The sequence below is a fragment of the Tauraco erythrolophus genome, chromosome 6, assembly GCF_009769465.1.
Source record: "Tauraco erythrolophus isolate bTauEry1 chromosome 6, bTauEry1.pri, whole genome shotgun sequence".
Classification (NCBI taxonomy): Eukaryota; Metazoa; Chordata; class Aves; order Musophagiformes; family Musophagidae; genus Tauraco; species Tauraco erythrolophus.
Window position 1 is genome coordinate 50,310,069 of NC_141470.1, and position 24,521 is coordinate 50,334,589.

The 24,521-nt window shown below is 40.4% G+C and overlaps 1 protein-coding gene across 2 annotated transcripts in view; it reads right to left on the reverse strand.

The window, feature by feature from the left end:
* Window positions 1-9,815: 9,815 nt before the first annotated feature.
* SEL1L (SEL1L adaptor subunit of SYVN1 ubiquitin ligase) overlaps window positions 9,816-24,521 on the reverse strand; it is a 33,682-nt gene continuing 18,976 nt past the window's right edge. The window contains exons 13-21 of one of the 2 annotated variants that reach the window (XM_086612642.1): window positions 22,733-22,810; window positions 21,497-21,559; window positions 20,618-20,705; window positions 20,216-20,364; window positions 19,495-19,660; window positions 17,661-17,735; window positions 16,049-16,221; window positions 12,312-12,440; window positions 9,816-10,870 (exon numbers count right to left, since the gene is read on the reverse strand). In XM_086612642.1, coding sequence (XP_086468768.1) covers window positions 10,667-10,870; window positions 12,312-12,440; window positions 16,049-16,221; window positions 17,661-17,735; window positions 19,495-19,660; window positions 20,216-20,364; window positions 20,618-20,705; window positions 21,497-21,559; window positions 22,733-22,810 — 1,125 coding nt within the window. In that variant the 3' untranslated portion in view covers window positions 9,816-10,666. The remainder of the gene's footprint in view (window positions 10,871-12,311; window positions 12,441-16,048; window positions 16,222-17,660; window positions 17,736-19,494; window positions 19,661-20,215; window positions 20,365-20,617; window positions 20,706-21,496; window positions 21,560-22,732; window positions 22,811-24,521) is intronic. The other variant, XM_086612641.1, reaches the window with a different exon arrangement.

Here is a 24,521-nt window from a genome sequence, read left to right on the forward strand (position 1 = left end):
GTAAAGAAGCCAGGCAGCTAGGAGCCCTTGCTATGGATGGAGGCATTGATAAAGCGATTGAAAGACAGACACAAGTTTGCAGCCTCTGGAGATAGCTCCTGGCAGCTATAAAGGAAAGGTATCCCTACAAGGACGAGGTGCCATGTAATTTTGGCAAGTGGACCAACATAGAGAGAGCTATTCAGTATCTGAGAGAACTAGCTGTGCAAGAGTTGATTTATTTTGACTCGAGAGGTGGACCAAGATGTGAGGATCCAGATGACGTCTGGTGCACACGACCAATGTGGCAGAAGATTCTACAGAGCGCGCCATCAGCATATTCCACCTCACTGGCAATAATGGTCTTCAGAGACAATGTTATACTACCAACCGTAGGTAATCTGGTCACTTACCTCCGACGATATGGTGATAATACTTCTATAGAAGCCTGTGTTGCGGCTGTGGAAAAGCTGTCTGAGGAGGTCCGAGAATTAAGAGAAAAAGTAGACTCCTCACCACCTGAGCATTCTAGAATTTCAGCTGTTAGAACCAGGCGTAACCCTTCTTAAGGGAGACGGTACAGATCACAGGGTGAGCTGTGGCCCTACCTGCGTGATCATGGAGAAGACATGAGAAGGTGGCGTGAAAAACCCACCTCAGCCTTAGAGGCAAGAGTACGCCAGTTGGAAGGAAAAACCAACAGAAATAGAAACTCTTCCAATTCCTCAAGGAAGGCTGTTGCCCCAGTCTACAGTGAGTGGTCCCCTAGTCAAAACAGGAGGACTGATCCTCCTCACAATCCTGATTCTAATCCTGCTGATTCCTCTGATGAATATAATAACAGGTACTAGAGGGGCCCTGCCTCCAGCCAGGTGGAGGAAAGGGACAATTGAGTTTACTGGACTGTGTGGATTCGGTGGCCTGGCACATCAGGCCCCAGAAAGTATAAGGCTTTAGTGGACACTGGTGCCCAATGCACCCTGATACCATCGAACTTTAGAGAGGCAGAATCCATTCATATTTCTGGAGTGACAGGGGGGTCTCAACAACTGACTGTGTTAGAGGCTGACATGAGCCTAACTGGAGAGCAGTGGCAAAAACACCCCATTGTAACTGGTCCAGAAGCACCATGCATCCTTGGCATAGATTATCTTAAGAGAGGGTATTTTAAGGACCCAAAAGGGTACCAGTGGGCTTTTGGCATAGCTGCAATAGAGACAGAAGAAGGCAGACAGCTGTCTACTTTGCCTGGTCTCTCAACAGACCCTTCTGCTGTGGGATTACTGAGGGTTGAAGAACAACAGGTGCCGATTGCTACTACAACAGTGCACCGACGGCAATATCGTACCAACTAAGACTCTCTAATTCCTATCCATAAGTTGATTCGTCAACTGGAGAGTCAAGGAGTCATCACAAAGACCCGCTCACCTTTTAACAGCCCTATATGGCCTGTGCGTAAGTCCAATGGCAAGTGGAGGCTGACGGTAGACTATCGTGGCTTGAATGAAGTTACACCACCGTTGAGTGCTGCCGTGCCAGATATGCTGGAACTTCAGTATGAACTGGAGTCAAAGGCAGCCAAGTGGTACGCCACAATTGATATCGCTAATGCGTTTTTCTCAATTCCCTTGGCAGCAGAATGCAGGCCACAGTTTGCTTTTACTTGGAGGGGCATCCAGTATACCTGGAATCGACTTCCCCAGGGGTGGAAACGCAGCCCCACTATTTGCCACGGACTGATCCAGACCACACTAGAACAGGGTGAAGCCCCAGAACATTTGCAATACATTGATGACATCATTGTATGGGGCAACACAGCAGAAGAAGTTTTTGAGAAAGGTGAAAAAATAATCCAAATCCTTCTGAAAGCTGGTTTTGCCATAAAACAGAGTAAGGTCAAGGGACCTACACAGGAGATACAGTTTTTGGGAATAAAATGGCAAGATGGGTGTCGTCAAATCCCAATGGATGTGATTAATAAAATAACAGCTATGTCCCCACCAACCAACAAAAAGGAAGCACAAGCTTTCTTAGGCATTGTGGGTTTCTGGCGAATGCATATTCCTGACTACAGCCAGATTGTAAAACCCCTCTATCAAGTAACCCGAAAGAAGAATAATTTTGAATGGGGCCCAGAGCAAAAACAAGCCTTTGAACAAATTAAACAAGAAATAGTTCATGCAGTAGCCCTGGGACCAGTCCGGACAGGACAAGATGTCAGAAACGTGCTCTACACTGCAGCTGGGGAGAATGGTCCCACCTGGAGTCTCTGGCAAAAAGCACCAGGGGAGACGCGAGGTCGACCTCTTGGGTTTTGGAGTCGAGGATACAAAGGATCCGAAGCCCGCTATACTCCAACTGAAAAAGAGATACTGGCAGCATATGAAGGAGTCCGAGCTGCTTCTGAAGTGATTGGTACGGAAGCACAGTTGCTCCTGGCACCCCGATTGCCAGTGCTCGGCTGGATGTTCAAAGGGAGCGTCCTGTCTACACACCACGCAACTGATGCCACATGGAGCAAGTGGATCGCACTGATCACACAAAGAGCTCGGATAGGAAACCTCAATCGCCCAGGAATTCTGGAAGTGATTACTAACTGGGCCGAAGGTAAAGACTTTGGAATGTCACCAGAGGAGGAGGAGGTGACATGTGCTGAGAAGGCTCCACCATATAATGAACTATCAGACAATGAGAAGAAATACGCTCTGTTTACCGACGGATCCTGTCGCCTTGTAGGAAAACATCGAAAATGGAAAGCTGCTGTATGGAGTCCTACTCGATGGGTAGCAGAAGCTACTGAAGGAGAAGGTGAATCGAGTCAGTTCGCAGAGGTGAAAGCCATCCAACTGGATTTAGACATCGCTGAACGAGAAAAGTGGCCAATGCTCTATCTCTATACTGACTCGTGGATGGTAGCAAATGCCCTGTGGGGATGGCTACGGCAATGGAAGCAGAGCAACTGGCAACGCAGAGGTAAACCCATCTGGGCTGTCCCATTGTGGAAAGACATTGCTGCTTGAGTGGAGAAGCTGGCTGTAAAAGTACGTCATGTAGATGCCCATGTACCCAAGAGTCGGGCCACGGAAGAACATCAAAACAATCAATGAGTGGATCAGGCCGCTAAGATTAAAGTGGCTCAGGTGGATCTGGACTGGCAACATAAAGGTGAAAAATTTCTAGCTCGTTGGGCCCATGATGCCTCAGGCCATCAAGGAAGAGATGCAACATATAGATGGGCTTGTGATTGAGGGGTGGACCTAACTATGGACACTATTGCACAGGTTATTCATGCATGTGAAACACGTCCTGCAATCAAGCAAGCCAAGCGGTTAAAACCTCTCTGGTATGGAGGGCGTTGGTTGAAATATAAGTATGGGGAAGCTTGGCAAATTGACTATATCACACTTCCACAAACTCGCAGTGGCAAGCATTACGTGCTCACAATAGTGGAAGCAACCACTGGATGGCTGGAAACCTATGCTGTGCCCCATGCCACTGCCCGAAACACTATCTTGGGCCTTGAAAAGCAAGTCTTGTGGCGGCATGGCACCCCAGAGAGAATTGAGTCGGACAACGGGACTCATTTCCGTAACAATCTTATAGACACCTGGGCCAAAGAGCATGGCATCGAGTGGGTATATCACATCCCCTATCATGCACCAGCTTCTGGGAAGTTTGAACGGTATAATGGACTGCTAAAAAACACACTGAAAGCAATGGGTGGTGGAACTTTCAAACATTGGGATACACATTTAGCAGAAGCCACCTGGTTAGTCAATACTAGAGGATCTGCCAATCGAGCTGGTCCTGCCCAATCAGAACTTCTACGTACTGTAGAAGGGGATAAAGTCCCTGTAGTGCACATGAAGCATATATTGGGGAAGACAGTCTGGATTATTCCTGCCTCGGGTAAAGGTAAACCCATTCATGGGATTGCTTTTGCCCAAGGACCTGGGTGCACTTGGTGGGTGACGCAGAAGGACAGGGAAGTCCGATGTGTACCTCGAGGAGATTTGATGTTGGGTGAAAACAGACTATAAATGAATTGAGTTGTGTGATATTAATTGCTGAATAACCCTGTCGCTGCATACCATCATTGCTATGGTTGTCACATTATACTAATGCCATTATATTAAGAATCATCCAGGTTAATGAAGAATGAACTTCAACAGAACCGGAAGCAACTTCCTCGAGATCAACATCTTTAACCTGCAGACGGCGGACATAGACTGTTACTGGATACACCAACTATGAGCTCCAACTGTCACATGCAACAGAGACTACATCATCTGTTCTACCGACTGAGCGAATTCCACATCATTTTTCCTGCCCTGAGAGACTGCTACAACAGATGAAGCTCAGAGTTACAGACTAAATGAACTCAACACACATTTCGGAGGGATGACCTATTAACTAAGAGAATAGTATATAAGTATAGTATGCATATATATAGTATAGTATATATATAGTACATAAGGTTTGAACATGACATGCATGGTAGGGAATAAGGGGTGAATACTGCCCTGGTTTTAGCTGGGACAGAGTTAGCTCTTCTTTTTAGCAGCTAGAAGAGCTCCATGTTTTGGTTTTACTCAGAGACTCGCTCTGAGAAGAATGTTGATAGCACACTGATGTTTGTGGTTGGCACTGAGGTCTCAAGGACTTTTCAGCTGCCGTGTTCTTGCCAGTGTGCAGGAGCACAAGATAAGGGGGGAGCATGGCCAGGACAAGGAGTCCACGACTCTCCTTATGATTTGTACTTGAACTTAAGATTGAGGGCCAAACTGGCCAATTAGTATTCCATATCATGCAGCGTCATGCCCAGTATAAGAGTGAGGGACAGCAGAAAGAAGGGCTTTTGCCCTTCTGGTACTCTCACTTTCAGACTCTCGGGGTGTTCTCTCTCTCTCACTCTCTGTCTCGGGGCCTCCTGTTCGCAGTGTGGGGTTTTACCTGTTTCGGGATTGCAGCTTTGGAATGAGACGGGCCTCGGTCAAGGGGTGGTCAGCAATTACACTGTACATCACTCGTTTGTATATGTTTATCCTTGTGTATATCCGTGTATATATATATTGGTAGCGGTAGTAGTAAATTGTTCTTATCTCAACCCACGGGTCTCTTTTCTTTTTCCTCTTTGATTCTCTCCCTCATGCCTGGGGGTGGGGGAGGGTGAGAGAGGGACTGTGTAGGGTTTAGTTGCCGGAGCAGCCTAACCCATGACTATATATATATATATATATATTACAAAAGCTTTAAACAGTTCAGGGAAGGTAATCCTTTACCAGGTCTAAATTTCTGAAGCTCCTGCAACCAAATGCTTAACTCCTTTGTCTCTCAATATGTATGTGTAGGCATACACACACACACATGCAAACCTTCCCATGACCTTCAGCAAGGCCAAGTGCAAGGTCCTGCACGTAGGTTGGGGCAATCCCAAGCACAAGTACAGGCCGGGCGGAGAAGGGATTGAGAGCAGCCCTGAGGAAAAGGACTTGGGAGTGCTGGTGGATGAGAAGCTCAACATGAGCCGGCAATGTGCGCTGGCAGCCCAGAAAGCCAACCGTATCCTGGGCTGTATCAAAAGGAGCGTGGCCAGCAGGTCAAGGGAAGTGATTCTGCCCCTCTACTCAGCTCTCATGAGACCCCACCTGGAATACTGTGTTCAGCTCTGGAGTCCCCAACACAAGAAGGACATGGAGCTACTGGAACGAGTCCAGAGGAGGGCCACGAAGATGACCAGAGGGCTGGAGCACCTCTGCTATGAAGACAGGCTGAGAGAGTTGGGGCTGTTCAGCCTGGAGAAGAGAAGGCTCCGGGGTGATCTTATAGCAGCCTTCCAGTACCTAAAGGGGGCCTACAGGAAAGCTGGAGAGGGACTTTTTACAAGGGCGTGTAGTGATAGGACAAGGGGCAATGGATTTAAACTGAAAGAGGGGAGATTTAGGTTAGATATAAGAATAATTCTTTACATTGAGGGTGGTGAGGTACTGGAACAGGTTACCCGGAGAGGTTGTGGATGCCCCATCCCTGGAAGTGTTCAAGGCCAGGCTGGATGAGGCTTTGGGCAACCTGGTGTAGTGGAGGATTTCCCTGCCCATGGCAGGGGGGTTGGAACTAGATGATCTTTGAGGTCCCTTCCAACCCTAACCATTCTATGATTCTATGTGGCAATGATTGAAAGTGTGGAAGTTACTTCTTTCCTAATCTCTGAGTCCAAGTCCGAATCACCGTTTAATACCTGACAATACATTCTAATTAAACAGAGGTTGCAGGTTTACAAACTATACTTTCTATTAATACTTTAATTTTAGATGAAGTGTTTCAGTCTTAGACTGAGAGCAAAGCAACATAAAACCAAACAAAACCAACCAAGCCAGGAAACCAAAACAAATCTACTCGTTTTTGATCCAACAGTATTCAGTGGCTCTTTCTTAAAAGAAAAAAAAAAAAGGAAAAAACAAAAAACCACAAATAAACCACCCCCCACAAACTCCACAAGTATTTATATACCTGGTCCTTTATTCCCACCATAGAAAACAACTTCCTTTCGACTACAGGCTACAAGTAAAATAAGGTATCTATCTACACTTCTGAACCCACCTCACTTGAGCACATCAGCAATCGCATCTCAAGCCACAGGCTCTTTTGTAAGATGACCTCACTAAGCTTGAGCTACATCAGTCAGACTCAAGCTGGTTTTACTACCAGCAGTTCTGCTTCCTACCTGCAACAAGTGCTACTCGCAGCGGCAGACAATATGGGAAGCCATTGTGGTTTTTTTTGAAGAGGAATAGAAATGAAAGAAGTGTGAGTATCCTTATAGGAAGGGATGCATTTAGCAGTGGCATGTATCAGTGCATATTGACATCCTCTGTTATCATAACCACTGTGAACACTGAGGGTAACCACACAGGTGGTATCTTTATTTCACAAGATTAAAGATACAGTACAAAATGAATCTGTACATCTTTCTATTAACAGAATTTGTTTACACAACTATATTACATTTGACCAGCCTTTATACTGATTTTAAATACAAAATAAATTTACAAAACTCCTACAAGACCCTTTAAAGAACTGCAGCTGATAAAAACAAAGGGTTCCCCCCAATAGTCTCTATTTGCCATATGCATTTGCAGTAGTTCAAATCAAACTAAATCTTTTTAGTTTAATATTCTCTGAAACAAAAATAGAATTTCAGTTCATTCTTGCCTATCTAAAAAGGAAGCAACTTGCAAAGGTATGATCTCCTTTTATAGGCTGAAACTAGCATATAATAGGTGGGAACTAGATAATGCATAGTCTTAAAAGTCCTTTCACAATCCATATTTTAATATTCTCCTCCAAAAAGAATAACATTTGATAGGTTGTTTGTGTTTGGTTTTTGTCTTTTTTTTTTATTTTAGTAAGAGCAGCTGACTTACAGAAGATGACTAAAAAGTGAGTAAAATTGTCTCCTAAGAGTCTCATTGGGATGTTTGTATCAAAGGTCTTATCTTCCATTACATTGTCCTACGACAGACAATATAAAGCAAGGAAAATTATTTCAGACAGCTCTGGAACAAGTTTCACCAGAGCAATGAACTAGAATCCTGTTTTCTCAACAGCTCAGCATTTATTTCAACCAGCAAGAATAGCTAGTGCGTTTGATTAATAATTTGAGATGCAGAACAACATTTTCCCCCATATCTTTCCACGTTTTTCCTACATACAAAACTCCCACCGACAGCAGTTACTGCTCTGTAGTTTCATTCTCTGTGCAGGGAGAGAAGAGCATGAGTCTAGGAAGGTCAAACGGGCAGGCTCTGGCCTATGTTACTACAGACAAAGAAAACAATTTTTCCATTCAAAGCATGCTGAACATATCCAGAAAGGCTTCTCTTAAATCAAGTTTCCCTTCTAAAATACTCCTGCATATAAACTGTAAGACAACCTGTGTGCTACCAAAAGGGAATAGTACTTCACTGCAGTAAACTGAGCAACCCAGCTCCTTCAGGAAAAAAGCTGCTTGATAAACAAGAAACATATTGCTAGTAAGAGTTAAATATACTTCCCTCAAAATGCAAATTTGGTCACAGAATAGCTAGGGATTGTCACAAAAACTTAAGTCATGTCGTAGACAACTGATTTATAAAACTTATTCATATCTTTAATCCCTGAGTTAACTTGCCATTACTTATGGTAAGTACCTTTTTACTACTACCACTTCATTCAAATGAATGTCATCTGAAAAAGTTAGTGGTAGTAATTTGGTAGAAGAGGGAAAAAAACAGGAGAAAGACTTCCTTATTGCTTCTTCAAAAAGCAGTTCTTCAAAGTGAAATATCTTGCTCATCTTCAATCATTTTCTTCTGCTGATTTCTTAGATGTAAAAATGCATCAGGTTCAAAGTCAGCTATAAGACTGTCACGCAGCAGCAACGATGAGACATTCTCATGCAAAGAGAATAGCGCTTTTAGAATGTAGTTCTAGTAGATCAAATGGCCAAAACATTTTAATAATGCAATAACAAAAATTGTTAAATACCCTAAGACACCAATACCAATGAACCAATGGTATTTAACTGAAAAACATTTTCCGTGTAATCTTTAATTTATTCATGCCAAGCTAAAAAGGCAAAAATACTTCAAAGGGAGTGTCCAGAAGTCACAGATATCTTAGAAACGCAGCTGGGGAGTGCTGTACATCTTAGACACTACATTTAAGTTCAATACTGTTCCATCTGCTAATGATGATTAAGACTGAACAAGACATTCCTCTATCATATGCTGCAACCCTTCAAACTAAAATGAAAGATTTGCCTTCACATAACCAGCATAAGCATTTTGAAGTACTGAGTAGTTCTACCTGTATTTTAATACTAGTCATCCATGACATTTCAGTTTACAAAGACTGGAATGCTTATATTCTTTCCCAAACTACAGATCTATTGTGCAACAGTCTCCTTACAAATGTCTTAAGTAAATCTCAGTTCTAAATAAAGTGTGTTGATTTGTTGCTGCCAATCCACTGGAAAACAACATTTGCATGAAAGGAAGCCCTTAACCCTTCAAACACAACAGCTTTTGTCAGAAAGCAGCTAAAGCCTCCTCATTTGTATTTCATTCAGCTTTAAGAGAGTAGATTCTGAGGGTTTAATCCTAGTACAGAAACAAACACTTAACTGCCACTGGTAAATAAGAACAGAAACTTCTGCATTTCTTGCCCTTAAGCTACTCCCCCATGCTTGCCACCCCCAACTCCTGAAATTATAGTCCAATCAAAATCGTTACTAAGCGAAGATTCCTCTTGCAGTCTAAAAACATGAGTCCACAGGTTGTATTCTTTACATGCATTAAAAGGGCTCTGCACTGACCTGGTGATATCAGGAAGCCATAAACCATTTGTCTTCTTTCTCTTTGGGATATTCTTGTTACAAGGGATCCTCAAGATGGCACCGCCAGAGATATTATTTTTACTTTCTCACATAGGCCAGGTAGAAGAAAGGTTCGCGACAGCCAGAGCACTGCTGTAATCTAAAATAGGATTTTAATCAGTCAGCCAAACTTTGGAGTAGCATCACTGGCATAAGCCCATGCCCTTTTGTAGAGAGTATGCATCTTTGGGGCCCTTTTTTGTAGGTGCATTAAACAGATGCAGGCATGAGACACCACATACGTTTCCTTCTCGCAGAGATCACTTAGAGGATTGTTGAAAATTAAATATAGAACTTCCACCTCTAAACCCAAGAAAAAAATGTAAGCTAACTCACTGAGATTTCTGGATCTGCCCTTTCTTCAGTGTCCACAATAATACTGGTGCTTTCTGCAGTCTAGACTTCGACTCTTTGTAAGTTTAAGTAATTTAGGAACACTAACAATTTGGTTTTATGTCATGACATATTGCAAAGTACACAGGCTCCAAAAAATTTTTAGAAGGATGCCAGATATGGGCACTGTGTGGATAGTTTTCAAGTGATGGAGCTTTACAGACTCAACCTGTCCCAATCCTCCTCCTGGGCTACATACGGTCTGCTGAGAAATGTCTAATCTAAGGGGAATGGAGGAAAATACTCAAAAGAAAAAAGCACAAGTGGAGTGGCATGTTTGCTGGCTTAGTTTTACAGAGTTTATAAATAATCCATGTTAAATCATTCAAGACATCATAGAAGACCAAAGTGTAAGAAATACTAAGGAATAACGAAATAAGGATTGTAGAAATACTTGGGATGCAGATCAGAATATAAGTTCATACAGCTCTAGTCTTTTTAGAGGTTGAATACAGTTCAACTTCTTGGACTTAAATTGGCCATAAAATTACTCTTGTTATTACTTTTATATAGGGCAACTGCCATCAAGCAGGCAGAAACCTTCCAATGCTAGCTTTCTGCTCTTTCTAGGAGACAAAAAAGACTCTGAATAGAAGAACTAGATACAGCAGGCAACGTTTTTGTAGTAGCACTCTCATGTTTCCATGAAAAAAGCCATAGTGTTACTCCATTGGCACTGAAATAACATTCAAATCAGTTTCAAAAGAATTTTCTTATCCCTGAAAAAAGGCATCACTCTAAGCAGCTTTCAGACTTTTTTTTTTTAAAGAAAACTTCTTTTTGCCTCTTCTGGGGGAGGGACTGTTGATCCAAGTTCTAAATCACAATGAAAATTGTTCCTTTTGGAAAAATCCAGTTCTTTCACTGAGGCTTTTGTTGCTATTGTGGTGGCTGATGCTCTGGTGGTGGTTCTTGTTGAGGCACAGCTGGCCGCAGTCCTGCTGGTCTGGGAATTGCCTGATGTTGCCTTTGTCTGTAGGCTATAATTGTTCCCAGAAGCAACGCGATGATGGTCATAAGGTAAAGGTCCCACTCAGGCCCCAGCAGCTTGTCCATATCAATATGTGAGAATACTTCCCTTATCTAAGAAACAAAAGTCCACATTATCATGTCAAAGAGCAAGTATGGGAAGTTACTTTGATTTTAAATTTGACTTGTAACATTTTTCATGTACAAGTATCAGTTTTAAAACTTTAGTAGCTCTTTTAATCTCTGAAAAAAAATAGTATCACATCAGTGACATTCTTAATTTCCAGGAACTAAATGCCAATAGGACTAAGAACCATGCTATATAGGATGAGCTATTCCATTTTCTGTTCTAGAGATGAAGGTTCTTGATAAGTAGCTTTGTGGCTTTCACATACAGAGCATTAAAGTACACATTTTAAATAAGAATGAGGTATGTAACCATACTAATTGTCTTAAAGAAAGAAGAGCAACTACCACATAGGGAGAGAGGGTGAACTGATCAGTCCAGCCAAATTGGAAGCCATCAGCAGCCTATCATGAATGACAGAACATTAAGCCCCAGGATACTTATGTGGTACCATGCTGAGATTTGCGCACATAAGGTACAGGGAAGTTAAAGTGACTTACTGGTAGTTTTGACTGAACTGCCTTTTTAATCAGACTTCCATTTGCATAAGCATTAGCCAACATACACTTTATGCTTCCCTACTGTATCTGATGGCACTACAGAGTCATTGTCAATTTAAGTCTGCATGAGCAGGCTTAAAACTTGGAACGCCCACGTTCCGCACAGTAGCTTCTGCAAGTGCTACATTGGTATTTGTTCAATTGATTTAGAGTATTTTGACTGTCCACCGCTGAACGTCCTCAGTCTCCAGACTCTTGAATTTTGTCAAATTTAGCTGGATTGCTTGAACTTGCATTTGCTCTACACTGTAATAACTTTTATACCATTTGAATTATTAAGTAATCTGAAAGGCAGTAAGATGTCAGAATACTGGGAAATACTTCAGACACTATATGGAAAGAATTCATCTACATTCCAGGCAAATATTTTTTTCAGTGCCATCACTCAGCAGAAACTCTGCACAATAGCTAAACTATCTAATATAAATTATATTTTTTCCCCCCATAGAAATCAAGCACAATGCAGGTGAGATTGTTACAGCTGAATATAAAACAGCGTGATAATTAGGACTACAAAAAAGTATTTCTTTTTTCCTGAACAGGGATTATGTCATTGTAATCATCTGCTTAACTTTGATAGCAGATAGTCATGGATAAGAACAGTCAAACAGGTTAGGGAAATTCTCTTCAAGGGAAGAACAACACAGGAGAGCACTGGCTGTGCACATTTCAGTTTCACACAACTGCACAAACAAGAAATAGAAATCACAGCTTCAGTAACTTTCTTAATATGCAACAACACAAAACACAACTATCCTAAGTTTTCACAAGACTCAAGTAAGGCTGAAACTTAAGTAAGACTACAACTTAAACTTTTAAAAATGGAAAACACATTTGCCATTTTTTCTTTCAATTTTGCATTACTTACATTGATTTCTCGTACATACTGCAAAGAATAAATCACTCCAAGCTTGCACAGTGCTAGGAAGACTGGAACTTGAGCATCTGGGCTTGCTTCAGCTGCCATGTCATAGAATCGTTTTGCAAGATGAATATCCTAAAGTTAAGAATACACAAAGCTCAATTTTGAAGAACTTGAAAAATTAACCATAAAATGTAGAGCTTTTTCTATAAGCTATTGTATACTGTCATTTGAATATAAGGTTTTTGGTCAAGTTAAACAAAAACCATTCAGTAAAACTTCCCCTATTTTTCTCAGGGGCGTTCACCTTTGAATAGAGAAGCAAAGGGAAGCTTCCATCTGAGGATGAAGCTATCGTAACCGACGCTAGAATTGAAGCTCACAAAGAGATTAGTATTAACGTATTCAACCCAGGCACTGCAAACTAAGGCATATATTTAGGTAACTCCAGTACACTCGAAGGTTTCCAACACCACGCTGAACATGAAAGACTCACAAAATACAAGCCACAGAGGAGTACGCAGCAGCAACTCCTCCCAGTTGTACTACAGTATGCCTGCTGCATAGTACAGCTTCTAACCATTTCTGCACATTCTCCCAAATTAGACTCTACTCCTTATCCGAAACAGACATAAATTGTATTAGTGAGGGCAGCCTGGCAAAAGCATGAACACAAACAGCCAGCAACTTTAGGAAGAGCTTAAATTAGTGTTCAGTTCTGTGGTAGCTGGAACAAGAAGGTGACTGTTGCAAGAAGAACAGAGGATACGTGTACCTGAATAGTTTAACTTTCCTTGTTTGTTCAGGGTTTTTTTTTTGGCTCCACTTCAGATGCGTACTGTGCAATGTTAGGATACTTGGATACAAACTGCCTACGTTCACTCAGTGATGTGAGGGACAGGCCTGTGTAAGACTTACCTTTGGAAGTGTTCCAAGTTGGACACTTAAAATAAGAGAAATCTCCAGGACTTCATGCCACATGTTCATTTTATAATTTTATCCTGATTGTGAAATACCATGAGGATTTTCTGCTCATTGATACAGTAAAGCTTAGGTCCATAACGCATGTCGAAATTACAGCAAGAAAATCAACACATAATGTAAATGAGACATACTAGCTCACATTTTAGTATTTTAACTCAGTAGAACAACACTGAATACTCCTCGAGCCTGAAAAGGCTGTCTTTTGTATAACTATTTAAAATAGTTTCCTCTCCTCCTTTGTACTGTGCTAGTATCAGTGTAGAAGCAGATGGTTTATTTTCATTTCTAATTAGCAAGCACTTCATTCTGCTTATACATTCTTCACTCTCACTTGACAGACAAGTGAGAGAACTGTAGGAGTCTGAGCTTTAACACACAAATAGAACTGAAATATCATGCCAAATTTTAAGAGAAGACCATGAGAAAATTAACTCAAGAAAATCAATCTGTTTTTATTTTGAGCAGTATATGGAAACAGTCTTCATTGTGACATGCAGGCTCAGGAATTGGACGACATTAAATCTACAAAAAGTGTGTAACAGTGTACATGTGTAGAGATTTCTGAAGGGGCTTAATGTTTGGCATTGACCTGGTATGAGTCTGAAAATCATCTATGTACAGGAAGTATAGCACAGAATCATATACGTAAGAAAGACTATTTATTCAGTAAGGAGAGAATAAGGCAAAAGCTCGTTGGGGAAAAAACCCAGTAAGAAATACCAGATTATCCAGATTGAACAGTGACTTGAATTAAGTTGTGCAGGCCTCCTTACTAGATCATTCTCCCTAACTTCAGAGTGCTGGTAGTCTTAAAGACATGGACATAGGTGGGGAGAGAGTAAGAATACACTCCCCTTTCTTCAACAGAATAATTCTCCAATTTGTTAGATACTATAGTGCTAAAAATCTTTACACATCTCTTCCACAGGCCTCTAGTGGAAGAACAGGCTTCAGTGGTAGACATCACCTGCTACACTAGGAAGCACAACTTTAACTGCCATTTTCAGAGGTGCTCGAAATTCAGCAGTTTCCATTCTGGAAAAGGAAAGTCAAATATTCTTTTGCTTTATTCAAAAATCAGTCTTAGCCTTTTTCAGAATATCCTAGTCCAGCGCCATTTTAGTCTTACCTAGTCAGTCCTAAATCTCCATCCTCTCATCTTTACAGTTGTGAAGTTTTAGGACACAGCATGCACAACACATTACATATCCAGAATTCCTAAGACTGGTTTTATACATGGAATTTCCTTGCTTATACATTCCCAGTGCTTCTTTCCTATATCTATATTAACTATCTCCATTTCCCTTACAGTTCAACTCTTCTTTCCATAATGCATCTGTATGAGAGGAAAGTATTATTCACCTACATAAAGCAAGGCTGCATATGCTCATCACAAGCCCCTGTGTATCCATTTCAGCTATCTATGTGTAGCCATCTCTGCTTCAGGTTGGAGAATACTCTGTGCCAATGACAGTATTAGGATTCATTTTTTCTTAAATTCTTAGCAGTTATGCTGAACATGATGTAAAGACATTTCCCAAGTTTTTATTACTTGCTCTAAATTGGGTTGTTTCCAAGGGAGAAGATAAAGAAATAGAAAAAGGTCTATGTCTGAAACGTTTAGTTTTGTTTTTTTTTTTTCTTTAAAGAAAACCTCCTAACTTTAGCACTGTTGCTTTTAGCTGCGGGCTCATTTTCAGAAGTTAACTCATTTTGAAGACTCAGTTAAAAAGAGAGAACAGTCCTAAAATAAAATTTGAAGATAAGCTTCAGAAATAATGCTGCTTGTTTACTGTATTCTCACTTCCACAGCTAGGTCAAGTAAGCAGTTTTCAAATGTTGGTTGCTTCCTGCTGCCAAAGTAACAATATTGACCTAAGACTTGTCCTTCACTATTCTGACTTTTTGCCAATAATTTAGAGGAAAGGAAGGAAAAATTGGTCTTTTAATAGATCAACAGAATAATTAAAAGGTGCATACTTAGACAAAACACAAATGTTGAAGCTTTCTGAAAATAAGGAAAATGAAACATTTTCTTACAGTTTCAGGTAACCCAGAAGATATTACTAAATTCATATATTAATTGCATGAACTACAGTAAGGTAGGCTGCTCAAAATTACTATGTGTTAAAGTAATGTAATTAGTAATTGCATACAAGAGCATGTTGCTCTGGATTCCCTAAGTTTTAATTAAGTCATAAACAGCAATACACCATAGGCTTCCTAAGAGAACCAGATACACTGCCTTCTTTTAGGCAATGTAATTTGTAAAGCGCATTGTGGCCTAGCCTAATTTGAAAAAAACATAGCTAATAATCACATCGTTGTGGGTGCTTATGGTTGGTTACTTGAAGATGCACATAACTTGTTCTCAAAATGGTATGATATGGAAAACAAGTCAACCGGTTTCAGAGGACGAGAATAATCTTGTACTAAAATACTCTGAACCTGGAATTGATTTCCATTCATTTATTACACTTCAAAGTCTTGGAAGCATTACTTGGCATATGGCACTCTTTTTGCCAATCTTCACAATTTCAGGCAAATATTTTTTTCCCTGTCTATATCTCATTTCTTCACATAAGTAAGTCTGAAGTGGATATAGTCATCCATTTGCTATTAGAAGAACGTATTTGGAGACATGCTAATTCCTACTAAGTACTTATAAAGTGCCCAAAGCCCAGCAGTGGTTATGGACTTAATGCAATATTAGTAAGTGTACTGTAATGAAGCAGACTATCAGCCTACATCTTACTCACCTGCTTGATGCCCAATCCCTTCTCATGCATGTAGCCCAGATTAAACATTGCTTGGGCACTGTGCTGTTGCTCTGATGCCAGTCGATAGTGAATAAATGCAGTTTCATAATCAACATCAGTACCAAAACCATAAAAATGGTAATCTCCAAGTTTAATTCTTGCAACAGTGTATCCTATAAATTAGGAAACCACAAAAAAAGATAAAATAGATAGGCAAATAAAGCCTTTTAGTTTCACATGAAGATGCAATAAGAGCGTTAGTACTACTTTCCACAGTTTGCACAAACTGTTTCCCTTTCCCCCCACCCCTCTCGCATAAACAGCTTTTTTTGTTCATTTGTTTGGGGTTTTTTTTTTGTTTTATTTGTTTTTAAAATTGGTTTTAGCTAACCAAAACCACAACAAATTTCTGTTTTCAGAAAGTCCTTTCCCAGTAATCCTACCAACATTCTTATTGCTATTTAGTGCCATTAGTTGAAACGTTGTATCATGTTCTTCAGTCACTTACTACAGAAAAGCTTTTTATTTGTTATATGGTCATTAAGTGCTTCAGCTTTGTTTTTAAAACACTGAAAACTTGAAAAATAAAGTCTATCATGATCATCTGGTAACTGATTACTTAACCATTCCCATCTCTCAATGTCTAACTTTCTACTAAAAGCCAAGCAGGTCTAAAGATTTTCAGACAAAACTCTCGGGCTCCATATGCATGATACACTTGCTCTTAAGTAAAAAGCTAGTAGACAGACATTAATGTAGATGCACCCATATGAAAGTTAGAGACCTCACACTAAGATATTTAGTGATTAAGTTTAGTTTTGCTTATTTTTTCCTACAGAAAAGCTGGAGAGGGATTTTTTTACAAGGGTATGTAGTGATAGGACAAGGGGCAATGGATTTAAACTGAAAAAGGGTAGATTTAGATTGGGTATAAGTAAGAAATTTTTCACTCAGTGTGGTGAGGCACTGAACAGGTTCCCCATCCCTGGAAGTGTTCAAGGCCAGGTTGGATGAGGCTTTGGGCAAGCTGGTGTAGTGGAGGGTTTCCCTGCCCATGGCAGGGGGGCTGGAACTAGATGATCTTTGAGGTCCCTTCTGACCCTAACCATTCTATGATTCTGTGATTCTATGATCACAAGCACCAGAGTTTTAACTTGGGTTGGCTGGACATCAAGACTATATTCCTCAACACTGAGCTTTGCTTGCTTTGAATGGGCAATTACATTTCTTATAAACGATGACGAGTACAAAAATCCTAAAGCGTACTTTGTATCTATTTTTCCTAGTGGATTTATTTTTAGTCAAGTTGGTGTAAACACTACTAATGCCATTTAACACTGCTCTATAATTCCATATGGAACGGCAAAAGAAACACACTGTACACTTGTGTTTTAATCTTCAAGATCTCAGAACAGCTCAGAACTGCAAGCTCATTGTAATGACATTATAGCTACCAGTGGAACAAAGAACAGCAGCTCCCCTGTGTGGAATATAACTAAAGCTGAACAGAAGGAGGTAAGCTTTCCCTCCTCTGTTTCATAAAAAACATGAAATCAAACATTAATGGGTCTACTAAAAATAAACTAATTGGAATAACGAGGTACAGACATACCTTGAGAAGCTGCTCTATTCCAGTGAAGCAAAGCTCGAGGATAGGTTTCATTTTCTTCTACTATGCTAGCTTCTTCTAGAGAATAAAGTAATTCAGTTAAATAGGAGCCGGTACATGCACACAAGACCACAAAGAAAACCTATGCTTATATTCAGTCTGCTGAAAGGAATTAAAAACTTGAGTAATCTGTGCTATAGCACAAATGAAATTCAGCTAATCTAAAACTTATAAAAAACCCTTTCATTTATATGGTCTTTCCACAAGACCTAGGAACAAATTGTACCATTTCACCCTGAAATATTGCTTACCAAGTGTCTCTCCCATTCCCTGCTCTAGGAGATTCTGAAGCATACTTGAGGAACGCCAGAAGATGCGTCAGTCTCACTGAAGTGTTCAAGGCCAGGCTGGATCAGGCTTTGGGCAACCTGGCGTAGTGGAGGGTTTCCCTGCCCATGGCAGGGGGGTTGGAACTAGATGATCTTTGGCGTCCCTTCCAACCCAAACCATTCTATGATTCTATGATTCTGTGCAAGTCTTGAGAGCACACAATTCAGTCTCTGACAAAGGTGCACTCAAACACAAGGTTAATGTATAAACTATTTTAGTTTGACCATTTAAAAAACAAGACTAGTCAAGTAAAATGAAGACTTAAACTTCTTAACCAGCCAGAGACTGCATATTTTACGCAGCAGTGCTACAGCTATTTCAGAACAGGTGTTATTTCACTTGTCCATGTCATAAATTGAGGGTTGCTGAAGTATCAGAGATTCAGACAGTTCAAGGGATTTTTTACTTTCTTGACTTGTAATTTAAGTATGGTCTCAGCTACACTATCTTACAGTTGACATACAGATTTTCTGTATAAAGCATATAAAATAACTTTAAATTCATCTCCAGTCAAGATGCAAATACATCTGGCTAATGACAATCGGAATTTTAACCCAGGGAAAGATGCTATTTCTTTGCAAGAATGCACTCCCAGCCAAGACTGCCATTGCTGTAGCTTATCTAAAGACGAGTCACTAAGGCACCTTTGAAAAATATTAACTGGAAATTAAGATGTTAGATTAGCCTATCAGCCATTAATAGCTGATTTTTTATATTAAGATACAAAGCCCTAAAGCTGGTAATGAGACATCTAGATTTCTGGATTTGAGGTCCAGAAAGTTTAAAATACTGAGTTTTGTAGTTTCTAGAAAGATTTGTTACTCGTACTTCCACTGTTTCCCTATATCCTCAAACTGTGAGAAATTCAAGTTCTAGCCACCTAGTTGCAATAAGAGACCCAACACAAGTTTTTTCAAATCTAACAGAACCCACTGCCCAGCTCTTCATCCCTGCTTCAAGAGAAGTACAAGTAAAGTTACAAAAAGATTTGGGGGAAAAAAAAAGCGCTGAGAAAAGACATTGCACGATAAAGAACAAAGGAAACTGAAGTTTGTATACATAGTAAAGGCCAAAGGTAAAACTAATGCAATTCCTATTTTATAGATTTAAAAATAAAGTGTTAAGGCTGTGTTTAGAAAGTCCAGGGAAGAATATTTTTGGCACTGTGCAAGTTTCTAAAGCATTCTCTCCCTATCCCATTTTTTAAATCCCGTAAGTCAGAATTTAAGGGTATTCTAACTTCTAGGTCAGAAAGCTATCCTTAGAAGTGAAAATTAAAACTGATTGCTTTTCAGTGTCAGGAGCAGGAAAAAGGACAAGAGCCTCACTGAATTTCTACCTGAACAAGAGCTATGCAATTATATCTTCAAGCATTCTAGTGTTCCACTAAATGGGCTACTGCAGGCCAATTCCAAAACAACCTTCCAGTACAAATTCAGGTCCTTACTCTGATCAAGTATGAAAGCAGCATTGCTTTGTGCAACTTCGTAGCCTTGTTCTGCGAGAAGAAGATACTGAACCACAGCAGAATTTGAATCACCATCTTTATAGCTGTTGTAGGCAGTCATCAGTCTTTCAGACCAACGCCCCCGTTCGCATACGTTCTTAAAAAACTGCAGAGAAATAAAAAGGGGAAGACGACTGGTTATCAGGAACTTCAGAAATTTACGTTTTTCAAGGGATAAACCTTTAATATTCAGATGCCTGTTCAACATATTTACATTTCACAGGAAAAACCTGACAGACAAACTCATTGCTTAAGACAGACTTACTTTAAGATACATGTTATTAAGGAAATACATGCCAAGATTCAGATGCTTACTTAGAATTATTCTTAATGTCAGCTTATTTGTTATACTTAAACCCATATCTAAATGAAGAATTCAGTACTTGTTTTAGGTACCAATGTTTGCTTTGTATTAATTTTTTTTTTTATTTTCTTCAAAGTCTATAAAGCAAATACAAACTTGCCATATCAACATAAAAATAAAGATTTTTCTCATGAGATACAAAGGAGTTTGATAATACATCACTTTTCTTTTGATAGTGTTGACTCTGCAGTCACCAGTGGATTTTAGCTAAGACAAATTTCCTATGTAAGCTTATGTAGTTATATCCAACCTTTTGCAAGTCAGTATTATTTGACCTTTACAAAGGGATGACCTTACCTCAACAGCAGTATGACAGGATCGCATCACTCCAGTGCCAGTAGCGTGCATCTGAGCCAGATTATAAAAAGCCAGAATGTGGCCACCCTGGGAGGCCAAGTTAAAATATTTCAAAGCCTGTTTATAGTCTCTCTTGACTCCAATGCCATCTAAAAGAAAGAGTAAGTCATTGCTATTCATTCCTCTTGATAAGCAGAGTTGTATGTAATACAGTATGTGCTTATCTTTAAAATTGTTAAAGAAACACGTTATGAAAGCATTAGTAAAAACCATAATAAAATACAAATTCAATGCAGTAAGACCACTCTACATGCAGCATATCTACACTTCTAGTGCCACCTACTGAACAGTTACTGAAAAGGCAGATGCTTAGACCCAGCAAATCATTTCGATGCCACTTACTGTAGTACATGGAACCTAGCTGAAGCTGTCCATCAACCCATCCCTGTTCTGCAGCCTTCTGGAAATACTTCAGTGCTAGCTCGTAGTTCTGCAGGAAGATTTGGTCCAGTAATTAGAGTCTTGCAATACATCACAATTTAAGTAAACAAAAAAAATATGCGTGTGCGCATGTGTTAAGTGCCTGGACAGATCCCTATTACAGAAAAATTACAGCGAGATGTTCTAGTGCAAAAATACTTACCTGGTCAAAATCTAGAACAAAAAATGAAATAGCCTACAATGATATTAGCATGTCTTAAGTTGGCAGCTGTCTCAAAGTCAGCATTCATATACAGCATTGCTATGAATAGTTATGCTTAACAGAACGGATGCCCTCTTCTGTTTCTAGAAGAATTATTTAACTTATTTCCTCAACTTTGGACTAATTCAACTTTTGAATATCTGTTTGCATAGCTAGAAATAAAACGTTTGATAGGGAACCTTCTTATGGGAAAAGCAACATGGCAAATGGACTAATTAAAAGTTTCAGTGTTCCTCCACCCTCACAAGAAACACAAAATGGGGACAGTTCGGATTTGTTTTACTTCACAAGAAAATTAGAGCCAAGTTCAAAACTCCTATTAAAAATTCACACTGTTATGCATTTCTAATAGCTTCAGCAACATTTTCAAACTTATCAGAGGGAATCCAGCATGTTTCATAGCTGCTAAGTCCATAGTGAAATTTTTTTTTTGCATTACAGATTTCGTCATCAAGTTGTGAGTGTAACAGAAAACTTCACAATGAAGTCTTCTACGGTACATCCCTCCAGAGAAAAAGTTTGCTAACATGAAGTTACACCATCACCTATGATTAGAAAGACAACTGTCAACAGCTTACCACTGGAACACCTCTTCCGTAGAGGTAAGCCATTCCCAATCCACTCTGTCCAACTGGATTTCCCTGAAAACACAAGAAAACACTTCTGCAAAGAAAGGCAAAACCTAAAGCTATGTCTTTAACATCATTAAAATAAATACTGCTCAACACAGATTTGCTTTGTAACTTTGTTCCTAGTAAGTAATAGCTATTTATGGAGAAAACAGCATCTTTGGTAACTTTCATTCAGTAACTACACAGGTGATTAACAGGAAAAAGAAAAGCTTTCAACACTAGTTATGAAGGTCTACTGTGCACTTTCAAGATGTCATACAAGATGTAGAATCCACACCCTCAGAAAGGTGGGGCATTAATAGCTTGTGCACCTTGAGTTTTTCCAAGTTTGAGATGTTCTGGATGCTACAGAAGCTCCCAAAACAACTACAGGAACTCTGAGGATCTGTCTTAATTTAAGGGCAGATTGATGGCTGTCCTGTGGGCTGCATTAGTCACCACCGCCCCAGCAAAACATGCACTATGGTATTCCTTCAATGCCAGGACAGGCAATGGGGCACATCAGAAACCTTCAGTGAATGTTGGAAATTGGCAAATTGAGAGATCCTTACTCTAGGACAGAGGTGCACAACAGCAATCTAATTGTGGGATGGAAGAACCATGAAGACAGTTATCTCAACAGTCCCTTCAAAATCTCTTCATCTACTGTGTTTCACATGCCAAACGTCTTTCCTGAAGGACTACTCATGCTTTAACTGTACAAATGTTACCATAAGGGATAGGTCAAAAACAGACACAAGGGATTAACAGCCAAAACCCAAACACTCCAACGAGATGAGAGGTATAAAACCAAACCCAGTATCTACTTGCTGACAACAAACCAGAAACAAATTAACATAGTATCAGTGCACTGTAAGTTTCTGTGATAACAGAACTCGAGTGCTAATTTCATTAATCTGAACAGGACTGCAAGATATTTAGGTGGACAGTATTTCATATTGACGCCAGCACTCATAAGAGTTAGACTCCTTGTGCTGAACACAGCTTCATGAAGCACCATGACCAGAACTGAAGGCAGTAGCTGACATCTTAGACACAGGTTTAACTGCGGGCTAATCTGGGACAGAAGTTGGGAGTAGGTGTATACACAAGGAATTGCACAAAAAGAAGCATTTTCAGCATTTCTGAGTTAATTAACTTTTTAGTGCACATGCTGGATTTCTAGCTTACAGATAGTCATACCATATCAGCAGCTTTCTTGAAATACTGAAGAGCCGTTTCATTACTCTGAGGTACAACATCACTTCCTTCTGAGTACATCTGAAGGAGAAAGGCAATATTGAAGAACAGCTGAAGAAGCCAGTTTAGTGTGGAGATCATGATGCATCTTCATTTTCCATATGAGAGGGACTCTGTTGTACTATTAGACTATTCTGACTATTGCATTACTGAATAATCATTGAAACACTTGCCCAGAAGCAGAAAACATCCGTATGTTGTAAAATTCAGATTCAGAGGGTTTGGCTTTCTAATGAACTAACCATAAAATTACAGAGTTTTCATGAAAATACACTTAATTTTTGAATTCTACTAGTGTGCAGCGAGGAACACAATCAGGCAAATATCTTGCAAGATCAGTGAAGTCAAACTATATTGGCAGTTAAAATTCTTTTTGAAAATGAAGCAAAAAATTGGTTACTAAACCCTGATTATTTCCGCATTTATTACAAAAAACCCACTCAAGCAGTAGAAAAAGCAGAAACCCGCAATTTCTCCTATCAGGTGCCTTGACCAGCACATTATGCTATTTTTGTATGTTCGGAGGACATGAATTTTGCATCCTCTACTGCAGTGAAAGCCTGAAAAAGATGAGCTAGAGCTGCTGCTTATTGCAGTCTAACCTTAGAGGGTACTGAAATGGAGTAAAAAGGATTTAGCTTCTCACAGGGTGAAGGTAGCCTGCAACTTAGATCTCAGACGAGAGACCTAAATACTCTTCTAAACAGAAACACATTAATATCACCAATAGCAGCTTGTCAATCATGTTTAAAAAGACTTAAATCTGTTTGCAGATGACACCAAGCTGTATGGTGTTGTGGACACACTGGAGGGAAGGGATGCCATCCAGAGGGACCTTGACAGGCTGGAGAGGTGGGCCCATGCGAATCTCATGAAGTTCAACAAGGCCAAGTGCAAGGTCCTGCACGTGGGTCGGGGCAATCCCAAGCATAAGTACGGGCTGGGCAGAGAATGGATTGAGAGCAGCCCTGAGGAAAAGGACTTGGGAGTGCTGGTGGATGAGAAGCTCAACATGAGCCGGCAATGTGCGCTGGCAGCCCAGAAAGCCAACCGCATCCTGGGCTGCATCCAAGGAAGCGTGGCCAGCAGGTTGAGGGAGGTGATTCTGCCCCTCTACTCTGCTCTCGTGACACCCCCCCGGAATACTGTGTTCAGCTCTGGAGTCCCCAACACAAGAAGGACATGGAGCTGCTGGAGCGAGTCCAGAGGAGGGCCACGAAGATGATCGGAAGGCTGGAACACCTCTGCTATGAAGACAGGCTGAGAGAGTTGGGGCTGTTCCGCCTGGAGAAGAGAAGGCGCTGGGGTGATCTTATTGCAGCTTTCCAGTACTTAAAGGGGGCCTACAGGAAAGCTGGAGAAGGACTTTTTGCAAGGGCGTGTAGTGATAGGACAAGGGGAAATGGCTTTAAACTGAAAAAGGGGAGATTTAGATTAGATCTAAGGAAGAAATTTTTCACTGTGAGGGTGGTGAGGCAGTGGAACAGGTTGCCCAGAGAAGCTGTAGATGCCCCATCCCTGGAAGTGTTCAAGGCCAGGTTGGATGAGGCTTTGGGCAAGCTGGTGTAGTGGAGGGTTTCCCTGCCCATGGGAGGGGGGTTGAAACTAGATGATCTTTGGGGTCCCTTCCAAGCCTAACCATTCTGTGATTCTATAAAACTGATACTACAGCCCACCTTGCAGATAGACTCAGGATTTGGTTCAGAGCAGACGCAGACCTATGGCAACTCTG